The sequence below is a fragment of the Trichomycterus rosablanca genome, chromosome 9, assembly GCF_030014385.1.
Source record: "Trichomycterus rosablanca isolate fTriRos1 chromosome 9, fTriRos1.hap1, whole genome shotgun sequence".
In the NCBI taxonomy this organism is placed as follows: domain Eukaryota; kingdom Metazoa; phylum Chordata; class Actinopteri; order Siluriformes; family Trichomycteridae; genus Trichomycterus; species Trichomycterus rosablanca.
This window is the reverse complement of record NC_085996.1, coordinates 23852830-23875641: the sequence shown is the minus strand read 5'-3', so window position 1 is coordinate 23875641 and position 22812 is coordinate 23852830. Positions and strand designations below refer to the sequence as shown.

The 22812-nt window shown below is 37.4% G+C and overlaps 1 protein-coding gene and 2 long non-coding RNA genes across 4 annotated transcripts; 2 read left to right on the top strand and 1 right to left on the bottom strand.

Annotated features, from left to right (window-relative positions):
- LOC134319994 (uncharacterized) lies at positions 1-654 on the top strand. Its single transcript, XR_010013595.1, has 2 exons — positions 1-421; positions 550-654. It is a non-coding gene; the product is annotated as an uncharacterized LOC134319994 (long non-coding RNA).
- Positions 655-3511: 2857 nt separating this feature from the next.
- Positions 3512-16076, bottom strand: LOC134319992 (uncharacterized). 2 transcript variants are annotated; one of them, XM_063001270.1, is made up of 8 exons: positions 16026-16076; positions 15346-15390; positions 11822-12007; positions 7851-7956; positions 7427-7632; positions 5070-5275; positions 4306-4458; positions 3512-3892 (listed from the first exon to the last, which is right to left on the bottom strand). In XM_063001270.1, the coding sequence occupies exons 3-7, from the start codon at positions 11895-11897 to the stop codon at positions 4369-4371; spliced, it is 684 nt and encodes a 227-aa protein (XP_062857340.1). In that variant the 5' UTR covers positions 11898-12007; positions 15346-15390; positions 16026-16076; the 3' UTR covers positions 3512-3892; positions 4306-4368. The 2 variants fall into 2 exon arrangements, with proteins under 2 accessions (XP_062857340.1, XP_062857341.1); XM_063001271.1 differs by lacking the exons at positions 5070-5275; positions 16026-16076 and having other exon boundaries at positions 15346-15398.
- On the top strand, positions 16014-18489 carry LOC134319993 (uncharacterized). The gene is made up of 3 exons (XR_010013594.1): positions 16014-16116; positions 16374-16450; positions 17884-18489. It is a non-coding gene; the product is annotated as an uncharacterized LOC134319993 (long non-coding RNA).
- The last annotated feature ends 4323 nt before the right edge of the window (positions 18490-22812 follow it).

Sequence of the window (22812 nt, the reverse complement as noted above, 5' to 3'; positions counted from 1 at the left end):
TTAACTGCTGCTCTTTAGGACTAAAAACTTACTAAAACATTATATTAAAAATACTGATATATTGTAGTAACAGAACAATATATATAATCAAATAATTTCTTATTTTTGATAATTAATTTATTATAGCTATGTTTTAACATTAGCCAAAAATGCTAGCTTGGCAGGTACGGTAAACTAACTATCTAGCCAGCTATACATAAATATGGCAGCAAAGGCTATCAATATTAATTTAAAACATACACCTAAAGGAAACTTACACTGATATTATAAATACGATATAAACCATCTAACAATATAGCCAAGTTATATTACACACATAATATTTTAAAACGATTACATTAGTTACCTATACCTACAGCTGTATGCTTTTCGTGATGCCACTCCTGCTGCCTGAGTGAATCAATAAACCATTTCTAACCAGGTAAACATATTTAAACTACAGTTACTTTTTTTCTTATTCAAATTTTGCAGTTCCACTTAATGATGGAAAAGAAATGTTGAATAAGATCCACATTGATCTGTGAAAAATAGTTTTTGTTTTCATTCCAGAATTACAGACCAGTGTCAGGAGGCAGGAGATCAGCAGTCAATTATGGCAGGACAAAACATTTTTATAATAAATAAAAATACTTGAATAAAATATTGAAAAATGTGTTTTGGTGTACATTTGTTTTTTTCTGTTACTGTTTTAATTGTACTCTATTATTATTATTACATATAATTATAATAAAGTATATATATATTACAGAGTATTTTCATAGCAATAAGAAGCAAGAACAGTTGTAGTAGTCCCAGTGACCATTAAAGGTTACATATGGCTGGGGAAAGCCTATTAAAAATCTACTGCAGGCCAGAACTGGGCCATTATTGGCCCGATAATGATTGTTCTGGCTAGCAGGTGGTTAAGTGCTGGCATATTGCTGGCAGTCATGGCTGGGATCCGGGCAGCCGTATACGGGCCACAATCTAACCGTCATTCATTTTGACACCGGGCCAGATCCGGCTGCCGGATGTGGGCCGACACAAAAAGTTCCGGCATGCCGGATATGGCCCAGAACTGGGCCATACATTTTTTGCTAGCTGGGAACACATTGCCACAACGGAAATGCTCCCGGCTTTTAGGGGCGCTCTATAATTTTTTATCTTTATGACTATTGCACCAGAAGAAGCAAGAATCACACACTGAAGATGCTAAATTAAGAGGAGTGGAGATAAGTTAACGTTCTGTAAAATAATTCGAATCAAAAGTAAGTTTTTGGTTTTAAACATCATTAAACAGTTTAACATGTTTTGCCCCTTTTGTGGTTACAACATTGGAACCGTTATTGCATACTGCAGTTCTTGTGGGAGGAATTTAGAGTTTCTGGCAGAAGTTGAAGAAAACGGTACCCAGCTAGCAAAAAATGTATGGCCCAGTTCTGGGCCATATTCGGCATGCCGGAACTTTTTGTGTCGGCCCACATCCGGCAGCCAGATCTGGCCCAGTGTCAAAATGAATGACGGTTAGACCGTGGCCCGTATACGGCTGCCCGGATCCCAGCCATGACTGCCAGCAATATGCCAGCACTTAACCACCTGCTAGCCAGAACAACCATTATCGGGCCAATAATGGCCCAGTTCTGGCCTGCAGTAGATTTTTAAAAAGGCTTTCCCCAGCCATATGTAACCTTTAATGGTCACTGGGACTACTTCAAATGTTCTTGCTCTTTATTAATAAGTACAACTATTGCAAATAATGTATTAATAAGAAGACAAAGGTGAAGAATAAGAATAATAGTAACAAAAATTTACACATGTTTAACATATATGTATGTATGTCTTAAAAAAATGTCTTAAATAGTACTATATAGTACAGTTAAACCAGTAACAGAAAAAAAACTAATGTACACCAACATTTTTATCAAGTATTTTTATTTATTATAAGTTAATAATAAAAAATAATTATATAATAGCCATAATTTCCTGCCTCACATGGTCTTCAATTCTGAAATGAAACCAAAAACAGAAATGAAAAACGTTGAATGTTGAAGAAAATAATGCCACAAGCATTATCCAGAACAGTACTTTAGCAAAACAGTGTCTTCAGTAGGTTGAATAACATAAACACAAACTTAAGTTTGCCTACAAACTAGGGCCACTGTAAAAAAAAAAAAAAAAAATAAATAAATAAATATATATATACGTATATATATAGTATGTAAGTTTCAGTTTTGAGAATAAAGTTGAAATGATTATAAGAATAAAGTCTAAAATATTTCGAGAATAAAGGTGAAATTATTATGAGAATGAAGTTGAAATATTATGGCCAAAGAGTGGTTGTTTGTATTGTACACTTCCACCCACATGACATTATGACTAAACCCGTCAATGCAACCATTTATAGCGATGCTGATCGGCTTTAGTTTATCGTACAAGTCCATAAGGCTCGAATTAAAATACTGGTGATGACGCAGACACCAAGCACACCGGTGGCGCACGTTCTTCTAAATAAATACAGTTTATTGCAAAGCTGTTTCATTGTCCTTTTACCAGGGGCGTCGTAGTGGGGTGAAAAGTGGGACTGAGTTACCAGGGTTCCAAGTCGGGGGAGGGCCCTTGAGGAGTCTAGAAAGAGTCTGGACTGAGGTGGAGGGGGCCCATGGGCACTGCTTGTGCATAGGGCCCAGAATTTGGTGCTACGCCCCTTACTTTTATTCAAACAAATTGGTGCTGATGTGCCAGGAGATCATGAACATCTCTCATTTTAACACAAGAAAGTTGCTATGGCCATAATATTTTGACTTTAATCTCAAAATAATATCAACTTTATTCTTGAAATAATATCAACTTTATTCTCAAAATGGAAAATTTTCTTTAAAGTGGCCCTATTGTATTTTATGTCCATATCATGCACCCCTATTTTTCAGTCCCTTGACATGCAGTGTTTAAGATATTTCATTTACTTACATTGGTTTGAGAAGATCAGTTCAGATGATTAAACAGGAAGTTGAAGCTGCTGATGAAAGAAGGACAGGTATAAGTACAGAAGGTAAAATAGGTGTATTATCAAATGATATAATTGCAAATTACTGTTTAAAAAGATACACAGTGGTATCAGGCAATCTACCTCATGTTTGACATCTGTACTATATTTGATCATTTAATTGATAATGAAGTCACTTACTTCAGGAAAGTGAAAATTTTGATGACAGGCAAAAAAGATAATAGATAGGATATTGCAGTTGTAATTGTATATGAGTCATAATTATTTATGTTTACTGTAGAAAAAAACAGATATTTAATACATTGAATGCATTTAATTAAAAACAATTCTCAGCAGTAAATGAACAATTACTAAGCAATAAACAGTTAAAATTTATTATAGTCAACTAAGGCCTTTAAAGTAAATGTGTAAAATATTCTGAACCAAATAAATAAGAGCAAAAGATACACTGTACTGATATTACTGTAATATTGTATTTACTAATCTAACACATTGAAAGTAATCACTATTATATATCATTGTATTAAAAAAACACACTGTCATATAATTGTATTCCATAAATTACACGTTAAATTAATTAAAACCTTTCACTTGAAACAAAAAAATATATAATACAATTTTAAAAAATAATATATGGATACTTAATGAGTTAATGCAATTTAAATAGTTTTCATATTTTTTCATTGACATTTTTTTATTTAAGCTAGATAAACCCAATTAATTTCTTGTTAAACCCTTGTCTTTTTGTAGTGAAACTTCATTCAGTAACTTGACTATTCCTTTCATGTCTCTTTTCTCTGTCCTTTCTTCCTCCTTCCCTGTCCCCAGAAAGCTGAAGCCACCTTTTTATGTGTTTTTCTATTTCCCCATCCGTTGCGTTTGCAGTGAAACTGTTTCTCCTGACAGCAGCTAAAACATATTGGAAAACATACATAGTATACAAAAAGAACACAGTGTATCAGGTATATCTACACTGTGGCTACATTGTATTAAAAGAACACCATCATTGACCATTTTGTCAGGTACACAGAAGGTGGATGAGTGAACTAGACTCAGGAGTGATAAACAATTATAGTCTAAAGCTCATTTGTTCCTGCACAATTTATCAGCCCCTCACATTCTGCTGTAACGTTTATAACATCTATGGTAGGGGTATATGATAAAATGACACCTCAGTGTATATAAATATTCTTTTAGTGCTCATTTTGTACTGTATATGTTCCAGTATGTATAAATATGTAAAATATTCTGTCTTTTACCCTGCCAAAACAAAGTCTTTTAAAACTTTTAAATTATGAATATTAATAAAAAAAAAAACCTACCCAAGATTATATCTTTCAGTTTGGTCGATTTAAATGGATTTTTTTCATTTGCTCCTGTCCAGTTTATTTTTTTTGCCAGGTCATTTGTTTTTGCATAATTCTCCAAACAGTTTCCTTCACAGTCATACCTCCAGAAAAACCAAAACACTCAATCTGTAAAAGAAAAAAAAACATTATTTTTTTATTTCAATAAACTGAAATTAAGAATGCGTAAATTTGACAAGTTTCTAAGATCGCCAAATATAATCCAAATTATCCCTAATTAACCCAAATGTAATCCATACTGCACATTCACTGAGCTAAACTGCACACAGAAATGGGTGATTGTCTGTTACTGCACCACAGTCAGTATACATACTGTAACCAAACGTATTTGGACACTTTACACCACACACTACACACACACACACACACACACACACACACTTTGACAAACACCCAGGACACAAAAGCAACAGTCTAATGGCACTTTAGCAACCATTTTAACATTATTAGCTGCATATTATAATTATTTCTTATAATGCAAAACATTTTACAGCTTTTATAGAAATATAAACAAATGCAATGTTTTACATTTTCTAATGTTGTGCTCACTAATAAAAGTCAAGAAGTTTTAAGTAAAAACAAAGTTATCTGCTCTTAAACATAGTAGAGGGTCACTTAAGAACACACCATGGTTAAGTAAATTGTCAAATTGTATCTTTTAAAGGTACTATAACAAAGTACATACATAACACGTAAAATTTAACATAGAAAGCACTTACTAGTCTCTTCTGAAGATCAGAGTCTGCCTTGAGGTTAATGTCAAATTGTCTGAACTGGGATTCGTTTGCAAGTGGAGCAGTAAATTCCTCAATTTGTTTTGGATGATTTTTTCCTAATGCAATTGTGATGGACCTAAGTAGGCCTAGCATTTCATTTTGTTGTTGTCGCAGAATCTCTAATACAGTTAAAATTTCCCTCCCGATTACTGTTAGTAAAAAATAACTTACAGTTAATAATTTCAATTTCTAAATACACACACACACACACACAAATTGTAAAACTACAAAGTGCTTCTATATGGTAAGTGGAGCTGATAAAATGGACAGTGAGTGTAGAAACAAGGAGGTGGTTTTAATGTCATGGCCGATCAGTGTATATCTACTGTATATACACAGTATATATATTATATATATATATATATATATATATATATATACAGTGTATCACAAAAGTGAGTACACCCCTCACATTTCTGCAGATATTTAAGTATATCTTTTCATGGGACAACACTGACAAAATGACACTTTGACACAATGAAAAGTAGTCTGTGTGCAGCTTATATAACAGTGTAAATTTATTCTTCCATCAAAATAACTCAATATACAGCCATTAATGTCTAAACCACCGGCAACAAAAGTGAGTACACCCCTTAGTGAAAGTTCCTGAAGTGTCAATATTTTGTGTGGCCACCATTATTTCCCAGAACTGCCTTAACTCTCCTGGGCATGGAGTTTACCAGAGCTTCACAGGTTGCCACTGGAATGCTTTTCTACTCCTCCATGACGACATCACGGAGCTGGCGGATATTCGAGACTTTGCGCTCCTCCACATTCCGCTTGAGGATGCCCCAATATGTTCTATTGGGTTTAGGTCTGGAGACATGCTTGGCCAGTCCATCACCTTTACCCTCAGCCTCTTCAATAAAGCAGTGGTCGTCTTAGAGGTGTGTTTGGGGTCATTATCATGCTGGAACACTGCCCTGCGACCCAGTTTCCGGAGGGAGGGGATCATGCTCTGCTTCAGTATTTCACAGTACATATTGGAGTTCATGTGTCCCTCAATGAAATGTAACTCCCCAACACCTGCTGCACCCATGCAGCCCCAGACCATGGCATTCCCACCACCATGCTTGACTGTAGGTATGACACACTTATCTTTGTACTCCTCACCTGATTGCCGCCACACATGCTTGAGACCGTCTGAACCAAACAAATTAATCTTGGTCTCATCAGACCATAGGACATGGTTCCAGTAATCCATGTTCTTTGTTGACATGTCTTCAGCAAACTGTTTGTGGGCTTTCTTGTGTAGAGACTTCAGAAGAGGCTTCCTTCTGGGGTGACAGCCATGCAGACCAATTTGATGTAGTGTGCGGCGTATGGTCTGAGCACTGACAGGCTGACCCCCCACCTTTTCAATCTCTGCAGCAATGCTGACAGCACTCCTGCGCCTATCTTTCAAAGACAGCAGTTGGATGTGACGCCGAGCACGTGCATTCAGCTTCTTTGGACGACCAACGCGAGGTCTGTTCTGAGTGGACCCTGCTCTTTTAAAACGCTGGATGATCTTGGCCACTGTGCTGCAGCTCAGTTTCAGGGTGTTGGCAATCTTCTTGTAGCCTTGGCCATCTTCATGTAGCGCAACAATTCGTCTTTTAAGATCCTCAGAGAGTTCTTTGCCATGAGGTGCCATGTTGGAACTTTCAGTGACCAGTGTGAGAGCTGTACTACTAAATTGAACACACCTGCTCCCTATGCACACCTGAGACCTAGTAACACTAACGAGTCACATGACATTTTGGAGGGAAAATGACAAGCAGTGCTCAATTTGGACATTTAGGGTTGTAGTCTCTTAGGGGTGTACTCACTTTTGTTGCCGGTGGTTTAGACATTAATGGCTGTATATTGAGTTATTTTGAGGGAAGAATAAATGTACACTGTTATATAAGCTGCACACAGACTACTTTTCATTGTGTCAAAGTGTCATTCTGTCAGTGTTGTCCCATGAAAAGATATACTTAATTATCTGCAGAAATGTGAGGGGTGTACTCACTTTTGTGATACACTGTATATATATATATATATATACACACACACACATTTACATTACATTTTCAGCACTTAGCAGACTCCCCGGCAACCTTCAGATTACTAATCCAGTACCTTAACCACTAGGCTACCACTGCTCTCTCTCTCTCTCTCTCTCTCTCTCTCTCTCTCTCTCTCTCTCTCTCTCTCTCTCTCTCTCTCTCTCTCTCTCTCTCTCTCTCTCTCTCTCTCTCTCTCTCTCTCTCTATATATATATATATATATATATATATATAATTTATTGGATATTGTGAGTATGTGACACTTACCTGCACATACTGGGCTTGGTTGTTCCTGAACGGTTTGCTGGTGAATGACTGAAGGTATTAAAACTGAAGTGACAGGCCTATTCATGTCTGGTGGAGTCACCTGTGGTGCCTCTGCAAAGTGAGGCCTGGCTCTTTTGGCAGGAGGTTTATAAGCTTTCTTTTCACCTTCACTTTCACTGTCAGATTCGAGAAATCTTCTATTTATCCTACAAATCCTACAAGTACATATTTTCAGTATTCACGTATAATTGAACTTACATAGTAGACATACTACTACATACACATTGCTTGCAAAAACAAAATGTTATACAGTAACTCCAAATACAACCTGTACACTACAGCAATTACAGTGTGGCCATTGAACCATATATCTTGTAATGCATTTTTATATGTGCCCCTGAAACATTAATCATTATAAGAGTACCTTCTGATTCTTTTTTTTACAGCAGGTACATTATCTTCTTCTGCTGTCTGTAGATCTGACACAATTTCTGCTCTTGGCAGCTTGCTTCTAGCAGCTTGGAAAGACTCTAATAAAATAGAAAAATATATGTAAATTATGTGGACAAAGATTCACTATATACAGTGTATCACAAAAGTGAGTACACCCCTCACATTTCTGCAAATATTTTATTATATCTTTTCATGGGACAACACTATAGACATGAAACTTGGATATAACTTAGAGTAGTCAGTGTACAGCTTGTATAGCAGTGTAGATTTACTGTCTTCTGAAAATAACTCAACACACAGCCATTAATGTCTAAATAGCTGGCAACATAAGTGAGTACACCCCACAGTGAACATGTCCAAATTGTGCCTAAATGTGTCGTTGTCCCTCCCTGGTGTCATGTGTCAAGGTCCCAGGTGTAAATGGGGAGCAGGGCTGTTAAATTTGGTGTTTTGGGTACAATTCTCTCATACTGGCCATTGGATATTCAACATGGCACCTCATGGCAAAGAACTCTATGAGGATGTGAGAAATAGAATTGTTGCTCTCCACAAAGATGGCCTGGGCTATAAGAAGATTGCTAACACCCTGAAACTGAGCTACAGCATGGTGGCCAAGGTCATACAGCGGTTTTCCAGGACAGGTTCCACTCGGAACAGGCTTCGCCAGGGTCGACCAAAGAAGTTGAGTCCACGTGTTCGGCGTCATATCCAGTGGTTGGCTTTAAAAAATAGACACATGAGTGCTGCCAGCATTGCTGCAGAGGTTGAAGACGTGGGAGGTCAGCCTGTCAGTGCTCAGACCATACACCGCACACTGCATCAACTCGGTCTGCATGGTCGTCATCCCAGAAGGAAGCTGACGCACAAGAAAGCCAGCAAACAGTTTGCTGAAAACAAGCAGTCCAAGAACATGGATTACTGGAATGCCCTGTGGTCTGACGAGACCAAGATAAACTTGTTTGGCTCAGATGGTGTCCAGCATGTGTGGCGGCGCCCTGGTGAGAAGTACCAAGACAACTGTATCTTGCCTACAGTCAAGCATGATGGTGGTAGCATCATGGTCTTGGGCTGCATGAGTGTTGCTGGCACTGGGGAGCTGCAGTTCATTGAGGGAAACATGAATTCCAACATGTACTGTGACATTCTGAAACAGAGCATGATCCCCTCCCTTCGAAAACTGGGCCTCATGGCAGTTTTCCAACAGGATAACGACTCCAAACACAACCTCCAAGATGACAACTGCCTTGCTGAGGAAGCTGAAGGTAAAGGTGATGGACTAAACCCAATTGAGCACCTGTGGCGCATCCTCAAGTGGAAGGTGGAGGAGTTCAAGGTGTCTAACATCCACCAGCTCCGTGATGTCATCATGGAGGAGTGGAAGAGGATTCCAGTAGCAACCTGTGCAGCTCTGGTGAATTCCATGCCCAGGAGGGTTAAGGCAGTGCTGGATAATAATGGTGGTCACACAAAATATTGACACTTTGGGCACAATTTGGACATGTTCACTGTGGGGTGTACTCACTTATGTTGCCAGCCATTTAGACATTAATGGCTGTGTGTTGAGTTATTTTCAGAAGACAGTAAATCTACACTGCTATACAAGCTGTACACTGACTACTCTAAGTTATATCCAAGTTTCATGTCTATAGTGTTGTCCCATGAAAAGATATAATAAAATATTTGCAGAAATGTGAGGGGTGTACTCACTTTTGTGATACACTGTATATATACTTTTTTTTTGTAAATATTTTTAAATCCAGATATATAGCATATATGTCACAACAATGATTTCATAACTAGTGATTATTTAGTTGTAGAAATGGGGTCAGAACTGGTTATATGTAATATATTATGTATAATGTATACAGTAGCAAATTATTAAATGTGTTGGAACAGACCTTTAGAAACAAAAAAAAATTAACTTTTAAACCAAGCAGGTTTTGTCTAAAGAACAGAGAATCCATTTAGGGACTTGAGTTAAAGTAAAGGACAAAGTGCTGTAAAGAATTTTATATATCTTTTAAAGCCTCTGTGACACATACGGTAGCACAGGGAATTATGGGTTAATATAACAATGTCAAGCTGCCATTACTGGTCATGACTAGGGCTTTAGGTCGGACAGTCCGGTTTTTCAGCTACCAGTCTTCCGCCCACGCAACGCTAGGACGGACACTTATTAATCCTCCTTTTGGAGTGAACTGGTTACATTTTTGATCAAAATTATCTGTCATTGGCTACATGTCAAAACAAATGCTTTGTATTACATTGGTTTAACAGCCTCATTTGACTGCGTATAGTGCTACCCAGAGCGGTAGAGAGAACAGAGTGGCGACACTCCCATAGGGAACCGTTGGAAAGGGGGCGGGACATATTTTCTGTGCAGCTTCCGGGTTGTGGAGCTCTGTATAGTTCCAAACATCCCATAGAGCCCCATTCATTTTCACTACTTATCAAACATTTTTAGCTGTATGTTGCTTTGTTTTAAAAAAATAATGAATTTGATGTCATTAATATACTTAATACTGTTATTGTTTAGCATTTGCTCAGCACTAAATGTTACATGTTTATCTTAATTAATAGGTATAACCCAATTTAGCTTAGTCAGTTAAGCTTAATGACACACGAGTCTTTTCACCTAAAATGAGTTGATTAATCAAGAGTCTTGTTACAGAAATGATCATAAAACATTAGAACCACAATAAATCATTATACTTTTACTTTCATACTTAAGTACATTTGAAGGTAAATTTAGTTTAGTACTTTAGTGGAGGTAAAGAGTATTTTTACTTTTACTAGTACTTTTACTGGAGTAATATGTTACCTTGGATATCTCTACTTTAACTCAACTACATGGTTTGTGTACCTTGTCCACTCATGTACCTTATTAATCACTCATGAAATAAGAGATGAATGAATGCTTTTTCATGTACCTGCACTATAATGTTTTTGATACGGTAGTGTGTTTATGAATCTAATCATTCAGTGCAGGTAAACCTTATGAATCCAGCACATGACTTAGTGTTTAGCCAAAATGATTATTATTATGAATCCTCAGGAAAGTGAAGGGAGATTAGTTTATACAAAAAACAAAACAAAAAAACTTTAATGTCTATACTGTATATTGTCTCTGCTACTTAATGATATGGCATTATGTAATGTATGCTAATATAATGTACTGTGTGTTAACAAGAACGACCTATTAACAAGTCATTATAAACATCAATCTTCCACTTTATATACCAAATTGACATTAAAGCAGATGCAGTAAATGTAAAGGCAGTTGAAAATACCCAGAAATTGTACAAATGTTTATTATTTAGCGTTTAATATTTAATTCACTGCTGCCTGTCCCATAGGAGAACATGACAGCGCCGGGTTTGTTTGGAACTATTGGAGGGTTACATGAACCACGTGACCGCGTAGCGGCGAGATCAAGGAGTGTCGCAACTCTCTCTATCTACGGCTCTGGTGCTACCTATCGTGGCTCACCCACCACTGGCCAATCGCAGAAGGTCCGCCCTCTAAATGCTAGTCTGTGATTGGGTGGTTGAATTTCGCCCGCCCGCTCTGTTCTGCATACACCTCTACTTGGGTCAATTAGTAAACTTTTGGAGGCAGCGAGGAACAGACTTAAATATCAAAAGTAGACACAACATATGGTGAGTAAGACAGTAATTTGTTTGTTGTTATCTTGCTTAAATTGGTCAAAAACTGTGTTATTTGGGTTTGGGGGTGTATTGTCTTCCTTTTTGTTTACGTAGTTTACCTGTACATTTTGTGACACAACTCAAATTTTCAGCGGCAGGCTGAGAAGGGTCCACCACCCAAATATTACACAGTCAAGAGAGGCTCTGTGGTCAGAAACCGACCAAAATTAAACTGGTACTAAATAAGTATTTATAAAATGAAATATTAACTTGTTGGCCTATTACACTCACTTACCACTTGTATATACACGGACAGCAAATGTATCCCAGTCTACAGTTGGTACTTCTTTGGAAATTACAGCAGCCCTCATTCTTCCCCTATTTTAAAATTTTGGCCATCTGCATATATCATTATTTACCCAGTTGTCTGGTACAACCTCTACTTCCTTTGTTGTATTAAATTCAACAATGTGATACATATCTGTATAACAGACAGGAAAACAGCATAAAATATGAATTTATTAGATACATATTATTATATTTTTACACAATAGATATACATACATACGTATTCCAGCATTGATCATGTACACAAAAATATTTATATCATATGCAATAAACATAAAAAAAATCATTAACAATAAACAATCAGCAGTAATGGCAATATAAATGTATTTACATATTTATGAGAACTACAACAAAGATTTATACATTCTATTATTTACCTGTACTAGTTCACAAAGTAGCATATGAAAAGTGAGTAATGAATATTTAAGTTGTGGACCTTAACAAGTGATTCTGTATAATTCAAGTATGCATTTATTTAATGGATGTTTAAAAAAAAAAGTTTAGGTGTTTGATGCTGTACAATTTGTATTCAAACATTCTAGGTAACATCAAGCAAAGGAATTGCTACATATTTTTGATGAAGAGGAAGAAGTACATATTTCTGTAAGCTGTCACTGACAACGGAATATTTGAGTTCAGGAACCAAACAAGAGACTGTATAGATTCCAACATCACAAGATTTCATTGGATAATGAAAAAAAGGTTCTCTGCACATGAAATTTTGATAAACAAGAAAAGTGGTTCCCTCACTGACAACAATATTTAAAACTAATGAAATGTCACCATTAATTCTCACACAGTTGTCCGGTGCTACACATCTGATGTATACCTTGTTTAGACATATTTCTTTGTACTGGTCGGTCACTGATGTAAGATCTGTTGGAATTGGACCATTTTGGTGTTTCTTTTTGCACATTCCAACATGAGTATCAACAGTGTCTTCAGTCAAATTACTGTCCATTTCAGACACCCGTCTTACAATCTGAGATACAGCATTTTTGGGATTTCTGATGAGTCTTTTTAGTTAAGGGAAATCCTGAAAAGATATCTAAATGGCCATGCACTTTCACATCATTGCTTAAGTGAACTAGACTGTGTACGTTGTATACTAACTTATCAGCCCCATAAAGCTCACTGAAATGTTCAACAAACAAATTCAATAAATTGTTAGCAAAATCAACCATTTGAACACTCAGTGTTGGACATGCTAAAATATGTACAGCCACAGAAAGCAACATAAAATTATTGTACATCTGAGGGTGTACACTGTCTTTGAGAACTACCGGCCCAGTGTATAAGAGGAACTGACGAAACTCAGTTGCCTTCCACCTGTATCTGTCTTCAAGTAATCTAGGTTTCCTAGCAAATTCTGTCGGAATGAAAGGTCCAAAACTGACAAGATGCTTAGAAATTTCAGTCACTGTCCTAGAAGACATTCTACAGTGTAGTGGTCCATTAGTCCATTGTTCTAATAAATTCCGTGTAACACCTAAGCAAACCAAATGCATGTAGTCATGGGGAAACTGAGATACCATTCCTACTAATTCTTGGAAAGGAGAAATGCTAAGATGATGATCTTGATCTGTCATTTCCCGGAAACTTTCATCTGTTCTCAAAGCTGCATGTTTTTGTGGGAAAGTCATTCTATGCTGAATATATACACCTGACTGGATACATTTATCACACCCAGAATAACCTGTGTGGGACTTAATACCCTTGACAAAGGCTCTTTCTGGTGCATCACAGATAACTGCACTCACTTTTAGGAACAATCGTTTCCCATTATGCATAAATCCTGATTGTAACTGTTTCAGCTCTGCAACAACCTCTCCCAAATAATCAGTTAAAGATGTTGGCTTCGAAACTCCACCATAAAGAGCTATTAGGAAAGGCTGTCTATGTAATTCATGCACTAGTCCTAAGACAGGCCAAAGCTGGTATTTAGAGCTTTTGAAAAGTGGCAGACCATCAATGTTTATTTGCATTTTAAAAATGTGGTTGTTCTTTACATGTGTCCCAAATCGCATTAGAAATGACATTAAGGTGGTCAGAAGCCCAAAGTAGTGATAGACCCCTCCTGCTTTCCTTTGAATCACATACTTTGTCTTTGTCCCAAGTAATGTCCTAGCATCCTTTGGCAAGTAAGGATGGTGAATTCTAAGAATAGACAGGAGGGCAGAAAGGGCAACTAATGTTACACCAAATTGTACTGCCCATTTTGCCAAGGATGCAACTAGATCAAGCCCGTGGTCCTGTCCATCAAAGTCATCCTCACACTCACTAACTGAGTCTTCACTGAATTCATTATTTAGATCATCACGACCTGAGCCATTTCCACATTCATTGTTTGTGTCAGGGTCTACTGGCATAATTTCATTTATGTCAGTGTCAACATTGCTAGCTCTATCAATAGCTGTAAAAAGGGTCTCATCCTGCATTTGAGAAAATAATGTTTTTAAACGTTTTGCTACATGTTGACGGGATTTATGTCTCATATTTGAAGCTGAATTGTAATTTGTCATGTGAGGCTCCATGTTTGTGTCTCTCGCTGCAGCAATCAAAGACAATAGAGAAGTATTTGTACACCATCACCAGGATCTGAGAAAAGTCAATACACTTTGTTTCACATTTTATGTTTTACTCAACAATGTTCATGTTTGCACTGAAAGCTGTTATTCTAACGTACTAACGGGGAAAGGGGTGAGGAAGATATTGTAATGATGTTTGTAACTAATTAAATTAGTTATTAATGTGTTATTTAATGTATTTACATATCATAAAATATCTACTTTATACACTCATCAAAAGTCTTTGGACTTTTTTGTGTTATCCCTTACTGTTTCTGTTTTTTTTAAGAGGCACTGCATCTAGAGAGGGCTGAAGTGCTTGTTATGTTTTAAAATATGAAATGGTTTAAAAAAATAGTTGCACCAAGAAAGAATCAACCTACAGTAATGAAACTTGGTATGTAAGATTGACATGGTGAGGAGGACATAAGAATAATTCCAGTTTCACGCTCGGCCGTGCATGTGACGTCAAAAGGAGGAGCCTTATCGCTGTACCTGACTACGCAAGGTCATCTTGGTGCATGTGCTTATTTTTCCCTCCCGACTCGTGCTGTTATGTTGGTTGCATCTTTTGTAAGCAAAGTTAGTCTTGGTGAAGAGTTCAAAAGCAATTGAAAATGTGTGGAATGCTATTGGACATGCTATGAACACTCCACCCCTACCACATAATCTGCAGGAATTGCATGAAAATATTTGAGTTGCACACTATTTGGAACCTCTAAACTCCATGCCGAGACATTAAATATTTAAGCATTTGTTGTTCCTGGTGACCGTTATCTTCCTTCAGAATATTATTCAATCCTACACTTCCTCCTGGGTGCAATATTTTTATGGTGATGGGTGTTATTTCTAAGTAGAAAACTTATTTTAGAAATAATAATGTATGTTTTTGTAAACATCTTACCAAGGTCAGTGTTGGTCAAATGACTCCGGAGTGCACAAAGAGTAACTGCAAAAATGTAAACACTTAATTAGTTCAATCACTCAGTCAAGGAAATCCATAAAGACGTGTAAATATAGGCTTTAGACATGATACTGTGCTTTGTCTTTGTAAACATGTTTTCTGGATTCATGTATGCCAGCCAATGACTGTAAAAAGTTTTTGTAATATTGTCTACTGCCAAAAAGAGGGCGCTAAATCCAGCCTTTTAAATACATCACACCCCTTACTCAAAGGAGAAGGATCACCAGCTCCATACAGCTGTAGCTGTGACGTCTTCCCTTAACGCCGGCACAGGTAACTAATGTAATCGTTGTGAAATCGTGTGTTTGTAATTTAACTTAGCTATGTTGTTAGATGGTTTATATCGTATTCATAATAATAATAATGTTACCTTTAGATGTATGTTTTAAGTTATTTCTGATAGCCTTTTGCTAAGTATTGCTGGCTATACAGTTAGCTTAACGTACCTACCAAGTTAGTCTTTTTGGCTAACGTTAAAACATAACTATAATTAAATTGTTAATGATAAAAAACACAAAATAATTTGATTATATCTATTGTTCTGTTACTACAATATATCAGTATTATTAATATAATGTTTTCGTATGTTTTTTGTCCTAAAGAGCAGCTGTTAACGTTACCTTGAAATCTTCAGTGAATAACTGAAAAAGATAACGGTTTTTTATTTAAACTCTACTACATGCACGAGGAGCTCCTCACACTTGCCTTCAGGTACCTTTTATATTGAAGAAGTGAAGTGATTCTGTCTGACACCACCATGTATTAACGTTAGAGAAAAAGTTAAAAATCACTTGCCAGTACGTACACCTGGTTCAAGTCAAACAAGCTTATCAATCGACTGTAAAATACTTTTACACATACATTAACAACTATTAAATTGTATTTAAAAATTGAGAATACTGACTTTTGTTTGTCTAATAGTTTACATGTTTATGTATTTTGTAACAGTGAATATGAATTTATTACAGTTCACATCTGCGCTGAGGTTGCATGGTCCAGGTTTTCAAGAATGAGTTCACTACGGATGAGCTGCGCACGTCTCCAGGTAATCTATAAAGAGCTTTTTTGGTGATTTTTTTTGTGGAACAGTTTAATTAAGCATCGATAAAATAAGAAAAAGCCAACTTTTAACTGAAGTAAATTTTTTCTGAGGTGTGAAAGGCCCTTATCATGAGAAATAAACAACATTTGAAGTGATGAAAAGTAACTTCAAAAATTCACACACAGCGAGTTGACATGATTAGTACATGACATGGCTTTTAATGCACTTAAAGGGTCAGGTATGTGGATGATCCATGAGTAAAGATTAAAAGCAGTGAATGAGTTCTATGTAAGTGTTAAGGAGGCTCTGGGACATCACCCGTTCCCAGCTGGGTTAAAACTGTTCCTTGGCGCTTGATGGAAAAAGCAGTGTGGTGGAACTCTTCCTGTCAGAAAGCAAACTCAGACAATTATTTTTCAATCACAAACATCAGTGATAAAATTTTACAATAATCTCAGGGATAGTTTATATAATGCTCAAAACATGTTACTTTGGCTTGTTCTTTTACTGCGTCTGTGCAGATATCCACATCAAGGGGTCTTTTCCCTAGCATGTTGACCCTACTCCATGCTAAAGGGCAGACACATGTATACATGCACACAATTCTGAGCTACAGTTTGTAAACTATGTTGCTCGTTGCCATTCATAAAATGTAATAAACATAATAAGTTGTATTTCACACTCACGTTTGTTATGATCCCACCTTGTATCTAGGGGTATGTGGGACCAATAACGTGGCAATTTGCTAAAACCAAAAGTCAGAGAAAATAATAAAAGTTTTTTATTTACAAAAGAGCCATTAAAAACAGTCACAAATGCTAAAATTGTTGTTCTCTAGTACCAAACTGGACGGCACCAAATAAATCAACAGAACATAACACTGTTCTACTCTGAGTAACAAGACAGATAGCTACAAAATAAATGAAAGAAACAAACAAACCCTAAGCTTCCCTGTAGATGCAGGTAAAATACCCAAACTGAAGTATTTCCTAGCAGAAGAGATTAAAACAGCTACAACTAAAAACACAGTGCATGGGTTGACACCAATCCCCCCCCCCCCCCCCCCCCTCTCTCCATCTATCAGCCATCTTGATTTCCTGCTTTTAAATGGTTGCCTCCCCAGTTACTCCAACCAGGACTCTCAGTGGGCAGCTAATTCCACCTGATTTGGCTGGGGTAAAGAAAAAAAAAACAGAACAGTTGTACATACAAACATATAGATGCATTTAAAATAACACTCAAGTTTGAAAATCAAAAACTGAACTGTTGGGCCTCTGAACAGTACTGATCATGTTCCTTTTGTAGTGTGTGTGCTTAGTTCTTAACCTGCTGTAATTTCAAGATCTGTGTCTTTTGCCTCAGATGTGACAAGTTGATTTGTGGTACTGTTTAACATTGCTTTTTTGTCTAATGTTTTATGTTTTGTTTTTTTTCAGTGAATTTTGAATTTTACATGGTGATCAGCTGCATCCTATTATCATCAGCTTTCCTGCTACTGCCATGGGGATTACTCTTAAAGTTTCAAACTAAGTATGATATAGTTGTGTTCATTGAACTAAGAGTTTATAGCAAACAATTATATTGTGCCCATATCAATATATAAATACATATGTGTACTTTGTAGCTGTACACTTTTAAAGATTATGGCTTACAAATTAAACTGTCCATCATTATCAATTACCAGATATTATTTTCCAACAAGAGAGCCACTGTTGGCTGAACCTTTTTTTTTTGATAGACTAGTATTCTGAACCTATATACCTATATAATATTCTCTCTCCTTCCACCATGTCAAAAACTGTATATAAACAGTAAATTCCGATGTCGACAGTGTGTATGTATGTAGTGTGTGTTGGGGCAACAAATATGTGAAAATGCCCAGCAGTGCGTCCTCAGAAGCAAGATAAGTAAGCATGTTAATTAAATTTAATTGAGTTGGGTTTATTTATTCATAATACATAAACAATTTTGTTTTTGCACACATTAAACTTATGGTGTCAAAATATATAATGCATGTCCTATAATAAAATAATTTATCCATATTTCTTAAATGTTTTGTGGTCTTTTGCATAGTTCAGCTTGCCAAAATGTGCACAACTGCTGTGTGTTTAATCATTTTATGTTTACATGGTTTTAATATGGATCATAAGAAAGGAACATGGATTGAAGGAAAAACTTCAAATTCATGAAAAAAGTTCTGGAAAAACTGAAACTCATAAAGTGCATGTAAAAGCTTTTTTAGTTTATCAAAACAAAAAAAAGCTATCAATGCCATTTTCATACCTCATTTCCTAAATGACTATGTGCATCGAATAGCCAAGACCAATGCAAGAGGTTCCCGTAAGCCATTTATTTATTAAAATTGTATTTAGTTATATAAACATATATGGTTTGTTAAGCACCTAGAAACTTTGTCAGTGTGAGCCATGATGATTGCAAAAGACAGCGAGTAAAAGGTTCTTTTACATTTATGCCAGTGTTAAAGGGAAGTTGCAAGCTTGCTAAATAACTTATTCTTCAATTTAAAAACAATCTCTGATCAGTGCATGGTGCTAAAACTTGGCAATAGCATCGCCTCAGTCAGCCGACAGTGCCGACATGCAGCCGTAATCGGGCCAGATGCGGGGTGCCGTAATGTAGCCGGGGCTCAGTCAGCCGACCATGCCGACATGCAGCCGTTATCGGGCCAGATGCGGGGTGCCGCAATGTAGCCGAGTCTCAGTCAGCCGACTATGCCGACATGCAGCCGTAATCGGGCCAGATGCGGAGTGCCGCAATGTAGCCGAGTCTCAGTCAGCCGACTATGCCGACATGCAGCCGTAATCGGGCCATTTGCGCGGTGCCGCAATGTAGCCGAGGCTCAGTCAGCCGACTATGCCGACATGCAGCCGTAATCGGGCCATTTGCGCGGTGCCGCAATGTAGCCGAGGCTCAGTCAGCCGACTATGCCGACATGCAGCCGTTATCGGGCCAGATGCGGAGTGCCGCAATGTAGCCGAGTATCAGTCAGCCGACTATGCCGACATGCAGCCGTTATCGGGCCAGATGTGGGGTGCCGAGCCGACAGACAGCCGACACTGCCGAACCGGAGCCGGAATCGGCCCAGATCTATCTTGCTAGCTGGGTAAGTTTCTTTATTCTAATGTATTAAATATATGTGTATTGAGATTTGAATGCAAACTTTTAGCAGCCATCATAGGATAATAATAATTTCACTGCCTTTGGTAGTGATAACAATGTTTTTTAAATAAGACAATAGCGTTTTATGTATTTACTATCTTTTGAATGTTTGGACTCCAGTAAGGCTCGGTCACATAATTTAAAGATTTATCGTTGGACCACATAGCTACCTACCTCAAGTCAGCAAGAAGCTGTATCCAGTTTAATTGATAGTGTTAGAGGTTAAATGTTAAATATGTAAAATCTTTGCAGAATAGAGCTCTGGCTTTATTCTGTATGGTTACATTCATAAAGTTGGCGGGTTTTGAACTGCTGGCTTATCTTGGCCAAATATTTTCTTTAAATATAAATTATTTTGTCTTATAGGGTCAGCATCTGAAGATGCTTCTGAGGAAGACCTAATTCGGAGGTACTTTAACGAGGGCCATACCTATGATTTAATCTTGGATTTTCTTCGAACAAGGCACAGCATTACCATGAGCCTTAGTTCTTTAAAAACAAAATTAAAGGCATTATCTCTGTACAGACGTAAGAATTATTCCCCTTTGCAAACTGTACGTGCTGCAATACTACAAGAGCTAAAAGGACCTGGTCAACACTATGGATACCGTTCAATGTGGCAAATATTAAAGCAAAAATATGCCTTAACAGTGAGAAGACAGGCTGTTATGGTCATGTTATCAAGCCTTGACCCATCAGGAGTCCAGCTGCGTTCGCAAAGAAGACTAGTAAGAAGAGTCTACCACGCTCTTGGGCCAAACCACATCTGGCACGTGGATGGCTATGATAAACTTAAGCCATATGGCCTAGCCATTAGTGGGTGTATTGATGGCTACTCCCGAAAGGTTATGTGGCTTGTATGTGGAGCAACTAACAATGACCCTGGGGTTATAGCACAGAACTACGTACAATGTGTACAAATGTTTGGAGTGGTACCAGTGCGTTTGCGCACAGACTGTGGCACAGAAAATGGAACAATGGTGGCAATCCACTGCACTTTAAGATCTGAACATTCTGATGATTTTGCAGGAGCTACAAGTCACATGTATGGCTCTTCACATTCAAACCAGCGAATTGAAAGCTGGTGGTCACACTTCAGGAAACAAAGGTATAATTTACAAGCATTTGTATATGCAATTAGTTAAATGCCACTAGTCTGAATTGTTTAATTAAAAAAAAGTCACAAATTTTTGTCATTATATGTTTAGGTCTCAGTTTTGGATGGATCTTTTGGGTGACCTAAAGGATGCACATCATTTTAATGGCAGCTTTGAGCACATGTGCTTATTACGGTTTGTGTTTTTGGGTGTGCTACAGAGGGACCTCGATGAATGTCGATTGATGTGGAACACTCACACTATCAGACCAGTTCTACAGTCCCGCTGCCCCTCTGGTAGACCAGATGCAATGTTTTACCTTCCTCACAGGTCTGCTACTGCTGTTTATTAATCGTTATAGATGGAATTTTTTCCACATGAATCCTATAAAATGTAGGTGATCCTGCAGGTTGTTTGATCCCACTTGTATAGGTAGTCTACATGTCCTTAAACACCTGATTAGTTAAACTGGACCCCTATGTGGTGCTAAAACAGTAGTGTATTCTCTATTACTGAAATGTTTACCAACCTCATTCATCAGAAAATCAGGGCCGTATTTCTTATTTACTTTGGCTGTACTGACTGAAACATATTTTAGGCCAGCACTCCTAATCTGAGAGGCATTATGAATACAGGCCCTTGTAACCAAGTTCATTAACACAAGACTTTAGATTTCTATGAATGTAATTTAAAATGGCTGTTTGATTCAAGTACTAGCACTACAGTAAAAATAAGTTAAAACTTTCATGTCTCAGGGTCCTATCTAAGCCACAAAAGGTTTGCTGTCCAATAAGGCAGATCAGTGATCAGCAGTTTAAAGACTGAGACAAATCAGTTAAACAAGTGGAGTATGTACTAGCTTGTTTGGAGTAAAAACTTGCTGCCACACTGGCCCTCACATTAAAAAAGTTACAAAACTTTAAAAATGAAAGTTCACCTGTGATTTAATAAACTCATTAGTGGTCATGATAGTGTTTTGGATATTTTTATTGTCCTGAGAACAGCATTATAATTATTGCAAGACATTGTAACTTGATTACACAATTTACATTCACAATGGTATTTTGCAACATGGACTTACTGTGTCCTGAGCTAACATTGTGCACACCAACTTAAATGAAAAGTGGGTAGCACTGTTGCCTCACAGCAAGAAGGTCCTGGGTTCGATCCCCAGGTGGGGCGGTCCAGGTCCTTTCCTTTCTGTGTTTGCATGTTCTCCCCTTGTCCGCGTGGGTTTCCTACGGGTGCTCTGGTTTTCTCTCACAGTCCAAAGACGTGCAAGTGAGATAAATTGGAGGCACAAAATTGTCCATGACTGTGTTTGATATTAAACTTGTGAACTGATGAATCTTGTGTAATGAGTAACTACCATGTTTATCATGAATGTAACCAAAGTGTAAAACATGTTAAAATTCTGATAAACAAACAAAAAATAATTTTTTTCTGTTCTTATTTCCTTTTTAGGTTTGGTGGAAGAGATTGTGGTTTTCCAGTCTCACAGGAGGAAGTAAGCCATTTTGTGACGGAACGGTCACTTACATTTTGATGACTTGCAGAGACGCAGTGGTTTGACTGAACCGGACAACTGGACGTCTGCCATGGAAAACTATTTAAGACTGAAGAGTCTTACCAATTTGTAATCCAAACAAACTTAAAATCAGACTAGGGTGGCATGGTGGCCAAGTGGGTAGCACTGTCGTCTGTCAGCAAGAAGGTCCTGGGTTCGTTCCCCTGGTGGGGCTGTCCTGGACCAGGACCGCCCCACCTGGAAATCGAACCCAGGACCTTTTAGCTACAAGGCGACACAGTGCTACCCACTTAGCCACTGTGCGGCCCAAGGAATCTTGTGTGATAAGTAACTATTGTTCCTGTCATTAATGTAACCAAAGTGTAAAACATGACGTTTAAATTCTAATAAACAAACAACAAAAATCAGAATACCCTGTGTAGTACAGCTGTTCCTTTTCAATGCTGATGAACAAACCTTTTTTTTAAAAACAATGTAAAAATGACAATTAAAGACTAAAATTGTGTTACCACAATTGTTAAATTTGGGTGATGCAGCAACTTGAACATTTTTTTTGCATG

What these genes read in the sequence shown, in the direction of transcription:
- LOC134319992 (XM_063001270.1), bottom strand. Translation starts at nt 11,897, where the DNA reads ATGAGGGCTGCTGTAATTTCCAAAGAAGTACCAACTGTAGACTGGGAT. An exon ending in GTAAAAAAAAGAATCAGAAG is followed by an intron (nt 7,633 to 7,850) that starts GTACTCTTATAA and finishes TAGGATTTGTAG; the next exon opens with GATAAATAGAAGATTTCTCG. An exon ending in CTGATCTTCAGAAGAGACTA is followed by an intron (nt 4,459 to 5,069) that starts GTAAGTGCTTTC and finishes TTTCTTTTACAG; the next exon opens with ATTGAGTGTTTTGGTTTTTC.